General features: G+C 39.4%; 1 protein-coding gene across 1 annotated transcript in view; it reads right to left on the bottom strand.

Annotated features, from left to right (window-relative positions):
* LOC109479728 (sushi, von Willebrand factor type A, EGF and pentraxin domain-containing protein 1-like) overlaps positions 1 to 5,878 on the bottom strand; it is a 27,197-nt gene that overhangs the window by 5,643 nt on the left and 15,676 nt on the right. The window contains exons 18-23 of the mRNA XM_019781717.1: positions 5,660 to 5,872; positions 4,827 to 4,974; positions 2,899 to 2,990; positions 1,756 to 1,944; positions 647 to 733; positions 158 to 328 (exon numbers count right to left, since the gene is read on the bottom strand). Coding sequence (XP_019637276.1) covers positions 158 to 328; positions 647 to 733; positions 1,756 to 1,944; positions 2,899 to 2,990; positions 4,827 to 4,974; positions 5,660 to 5,872 — 900 coding nt within the window. The remainder of the gene's footprint in view (positions 1 to 157; positions 329 to 646; positions 734 to 1,755; positions 1,945 to 2,898; positions 2,991 to 4,826; positions 4,975 to 5,659; positions 5,873 to 5,878) is intronic.

Raw genomic sequence — 5,878 nt, 5'->3', positions numbered from 1 at the left:
CTCTATCTTTTATATTCTCAGGACAAGTACGGTCTTTAGAATTTTGTCATAATTAACAAAATGTAATTTAGATGTGTATGATGTTCAGTCAACAAGAACAGTGTTAGGCATCAACAAAAAAATCTTCAAATCTGACTTTCATTGTAAAACATAAAATTACCATGACAGTCTTCCTCTCTTCTGACTCCGGCTTCGGTAGTGTTGGTTCCGTTTGGACAGTTGTTACAGACAGTCTGGCCGGTCTCGTTTTGGTAAGTGCCGACCGGACAGTCCACACACTTCGGCCCTCCGGTGGTAACGGTCCAAGATGTACCCGATGGGCAACTCACTGTGGAGAAGATTTAAGTATCATAGAACTGTTAAGCGAACATCTACATTTGCTTAATCTGCAAGAGGAATCTGATATTTCGGTGGCCGCAAAGACAGTAAATTGGCCAGGCAATATTCCCTAAATACTAGTACAGTGCGTATTTCATTACCTTCTCTCCTGTATAAAGTTTTTTTAAAGCATTTCTTAGAAAAGACAGAGAGGATCAGTGACAATTCGCAATGTACTCATCAACATCTTATAGTATACATTCAGTGTTGTTGATGGTACTAGAGGTTGCTGTTGATGAAAGAACGTGTCGAAGATGGTACCTCTTACCACATACTGTCTTTCCCCGCCTCTGCCTGGTCACCGCACCAGGTCTGCACATCTTTCCGAGGATCGCTGCTACTTGGTCGGAAACCTCTGCAGGACGATAAAGATATGACATGAAAGTGTAACAGTGTTAGCTGTTACAGCTGCCAAGTACCATATCTTCTTATACTATATATCATGAACGTTCATCTGTGTTGGTAGTTACTGAGGAAGACCAGAGTGACTGGTCGAAAGCTCTAGGTGAGAGAACTTTTCGTGTTGGACCAAAAGTTTTAACTCTAAACATACCATATCTTTTGTTTAGTCAATATTACAGGACCATCGTTGAGAATTAATTTCTTTGTTCTTACAATGTGAGACTGCCGAAAATGTTGTTGAATGGTGAGCAGGAGGTAATAAACTGACAGTCGTGGAGGATTTTTACATCATCTTCATCACAGTATCTATGGATATTCAAATTCTTTGTACGTTTTATCTACCACAGAAAAGATAACTTTGAAACCAAAATCCTCTGAGATACAGGTTTGTGTACACCATTGATACAATATGTCAGATGAACAAGAGGTGCTCAAATAAAAAAATAACGTTTTTGTCTACTCCAAGGACTACAATGCTAGTCATACTTTCTTGAGACAATTGCAGGTTTGTTTGTTTGTTTATTTGTTTGTTTGTTTGTTTGTTTGTTTATTAAGATCTCCATTAGTATGGTAAACTTCATACTATTCTTCCTGGAGTCCAGCAACATAAAATAAAATAACAATAATAATAATAATAATAATTACTTTTAGAAATAATGATAATAAATAAACATACAAATTACGCTGAAATTATGACAAACTTGAAACAAAATCAGCATAGAGAAATAAAAGTGCATTGGAGATCAGAGGTCAAATAATAGAAAATAATTGATGTACTTTCCAATCAATGCGAATTGAAGTGACAAAACAGTTTATGATCAGTTATTATTACGATCAGATATGAGTTGAATTATTATTGTTATCATTTCATCATTATGATTATTACTATGTAAAGGATGGTTCACTACATTGTATGTTTATTGTTTTTGATAGATGAATAAAACAAAAACAAAAAAAAACAGTTTGACATCTCACCGACACAGTCTGGAACCTTTGCTGTCGGTTTCCATTCTCCGCTCTGGTCGCATGCATACATCTCGGCAGCATCTTCTTCAAAGGGTGTGAAGCCCGAGTCACAGCTCAGCTGGCAAAACCTCCCCAGGAACCAACTGTCGCAGGTGAGATGGCCGTTCTTAGGCGGCACGAGATCCTTGCACTCCTTCTCTGTAGAAAGATTCCGTTTGTCAAGGCATGGATGATGTTTGATGTTTTATTAGATATCCATTAGACTAGATAACAAATCTATTCTTCCTGGATTCATAAAACACAGAGTATACATATGTAATACAAATTAAGGCACATAACATAAAACTTGCATCCATTAGACTACAACTAGCATAAAACTACAGAGCAATAAACAATTAGAACTACAAAGCAACACGACATTGATATACAATGATAATATGATAATATACAATGGTATACAATGATAGTATATTCAGCTTATTGCTTGTGCCAGTACCTTACCACCAGTGCTTTAAGGGTTGCTTTCGAAGTGGAAGTGTCGGGTGTTCATGGTACATTAGAAACAAAATAAGTACCATCCTCGACGTTGTCTACAAGCCAAAATAATCAGATTAAAGTTTTGATCTACAAACCAACTTGTCTGGCAGGAACGTGGTAACACAATCGTAACACAATCAGTCAGAAGCTCTGAGGAAGGAGTCTGATAGACCTCAAAACTTAACCAGGCGAGAGTTGTTACCGCTTGTGTAAAAAGAAAAACCCAATATCCTACGTTGTACTCACTACATTGAATTATTTTCGGACGTACATAGGATTTAAGAGTCTGGCAGTAAAGGACGTTTACCGTCTTAGAAGTGCTTACCGGCCACAGTACTACCAAGCGTAGTCCTTTGACATCCTATCTTTTCAGACAATCTTACCGCCGAGTAACGGAATGAAATTAACACCTCAGAAACCCCCCAGCCGGCGCCAATAGATCCGGGCGGGCGGGAAACACTCTTAGCACCGTACATATAACTGGGAACTCCCGATGAGATGGTTACCAGGCTATATATTTATTTAAACGAAACCTATTCCAAATTCGGTGACTCAAAAGAGCATACAGAATTCGTAAGTTTACTATACTTTGACTTTGCTGTTGATAGTACTCACTCTTGACGTGGATAGTGAAGACACACTCAGCGAAGTTGCGGTGCTCGTCGCCAGCGATGTACTTCACGTAGTAGAACCCCCAAGTGAAGGGCCTTGAAGAGCGTAAAGAAAACAGTCAAAGGCCATCACAAAATAATGCATACAAACTCTCTTTTTTCGTAGCAGTATAGCTCGTGCATTCTGAACCAGCGGCCTGGCATATTTTATCTAGAATATGGATATCAAAGGAAAGCATGTGAATTGTTCGTCCATATTGACAGCATTTTATCAGATCCATCTCTGACGCCATTTTGTGAGGGTGAAGATTGGCAGATGAGTGTATCATTGAATGCATGAATGGGTAACTGAAGAGCAAAGTTCTTCAGTCATAAACACTTGTTTAACAAGAGCCACGTTTCGATGACCACCTATCATCTTCGTCGTGGCTAATACGACTGGTTTACTCTGCACGAAGCCCTGAGGCGGTCATCGAAACGTTGGCTTTTTGTTCAAAGTAGAAGATGAAGTCCACTTTGTTATTGATTGTGGTTTATATAGTAATGAAAGAAATGGTCTTTTTAGATATATTACAAGTACGTTTCCATACTTCCAATACTTGTCTAATATTGAAAAATTTATCTTTCTTATGCGCTTTGATCATCATATACCTTACGAACCCATTTCAAATTATATTTTTAACATCACAAAGAAACGAGAAGAAGCCGAACCTCTGTATTAGAGTAGTTTTAGAGCTGTTTGTACTACAAACATGTATATTACCTATTCACGATGGTCAGATTTGGGCCCAAAAGTCCCACTCCGCTACTATGGAGATCGAATCCCCCGAACCCGCGAATCTTGTTCGATATGACGTCATTCGAATAGAACGGGCGTTCGATCCGGGGTTACCCGCGGTCATTTACAGTAAAGCCGCTACAACCGGCTACTTCAAGCCCTTTGTTACTTGGGAACCACGGAACAGGAAAAATCCACCTTTCACAAATATGAACCGTTTTCAAAACATTACATCTATGCCGTGATTTTATTGTGGATATGTAACATGTAACGAAGCTACTGCCGTCATCGTGGGTGACCTTGAAGGTCAGAATTCTTGTTGACGCTGTTATAAAATCCAGGTCCCCAATATCCAAGTGGCACAGCATGCGTGCAAACATGGTATTTTAACCATTCCCAGAAATCGCTCAAATTACCTCATTGAGGGCTTGTTTGGAAGAGCAACGATTTCCGCAGATTTCTGTCTTAGGGATTTTTTTAAATATGGCCGCGATTATGAATTATCGATATTTAAAGTTAAAACACTGCGTTTTTAGCTCTTCTTTTGACTGTAAGTCGAGTTTTAGTGAAAAAATAAAAAAATCCTAAGACAGGAAGTTTAAATTTACTGTAATATTTCTAAAAATCCAAAAATCTAACCTTATTTTTAATTTTCGGGGCCTCTTAAAATCAGTTGTTTGGTTCTCGTGAACCCTTTTTGAAATCCGAAATTGATCTCATTTGGAAGCAAATGTACACAAAGTGGAGCAAAGGCAGTGCAAGAATAACATTTGAGGTAACAAAATCACTTATTACATTTTATTTTGACGAGTATTTACTCTCCAATTACTTTTGTTATTTTCAAATTTTACCCGTTACCCCCGGGCCGGCCTGGGACTCCCGCGCGGCCACGTTCGAACGCGTTCTGTAACCCGATACCTCCCTAGTAATGCGACTTTTAGCCTAGCAACCGACCGCCATGATTTTACCTGTTCACCTGTACTTAGCCCGATAGGGCATGAATGTACAATAAAGGTTATTATTGTGTTAAACAAGTGGTTAGGTGAATATAAATCTTTGCTATTCAATCATTCACCAGCCTGATGAAATTATTATATACTGATGAATGAGTGATATTTTATACAAGCTAAGGAAAAACTCTGAGACCCCATCACCTGTTTGGTTCCACGATGTGTGTGACGCTTTGTATTCCAACGTTGTCTACAAACTCTGGGGCGTCCCAGGTGACGATGGCTGGCTCACTACTCACAGTTTCAATCACTTGGGACTCTGGGCAGAACTTGACTGTTGGCGCCTCAGTGTCTGTTATAGTCGAAAGACGAAAGAGCTCATTCAAGATACATGTCATAAACATGTTAGAATGACTAAATTTGTGAACTGAAATTTGGATGATTGATACTGATGAGATATACGAACCGAGGTAGTGTTTGGATTTTGTATACTTTGTGTATATTTATATTGTAATTCTACGACTGATTGTAACTGAACTGAAGAATTTGCAAAGACCCCTGACCTACCTCCCCTTAACCTCTTGAAAAACGGCTCAGGCCGAAGAGTTGTACTGCTACACATATGTACTGTACATTTTCAAGGTTAAATAAAGGCTGAAAAAAACATAGACCAGTGACCACCAAAAAAAACGTATTTTAACGGTGCGGTAGCTTTCATCTTTCATATTCCTTGGCAGTTTCCATCATCATTAGATGTATAGGGTATGGATGTTGCATGTAGACGTTTTCTTTTTCATTACCCAAGTGTTTATGTGTGTGTGTGTGTGTGTGTGTGTGTCTCTGTCTGTGTGTGTGTGTGTGTGTGTGTGTGTGTGTGTGTGTGTGTGTGTGTGTGTGTGTGTGTGTGTGTGTGTGTGTGTGACTGTGTGTTAACTGTTAAACTGTTAACATTTTGCGGAGGTATGAAATCTCCTACTTCTTGTTTTGCTTTCGTAATGATGAGTGAATTTATTTTTTAAAGTACCCTTAATACTGACCAAGAACGCGGACCCTCATGGTGCACGAAGACGTCTCGTCGTTGTACGGTGAAGCAGCGGTGTACACCACCTTGGTCTGCCCGATGGTGAAGTTGTTGTCGCCCAGGACATAGCCGTCTTCAATGGTTGTCTCGTAGTTGGACTGCGGTGACGTCAGGTTAACAACCACGTGACTCTCTCCTGGCCCAAGTACAGTGTTGACGTCACGAGGACAGATGA

Source organism: Branchiostoma belcheri, unplaced genomic scaffold (assembly GCF_001625305.1).
Source record: "Branchiostoma belcheri isolate BF01 breed outbred unplaced genomic scaffold, Haploidv18h27 scaffold5, whole genome shotgun sequence".
Lineage (NCBI taxonomy): Eukaryota > Metazoa > Chordata > Leptocardii > Amphioxiformes > Branchiostomatidae > Branchiostoma > Branchiostoma belcheri.
The sequence above is the reverse complement of the archived record's forward strand: the minus strand, read 5'-3'. Positions and strand labels throughout refer to the sequence as shown.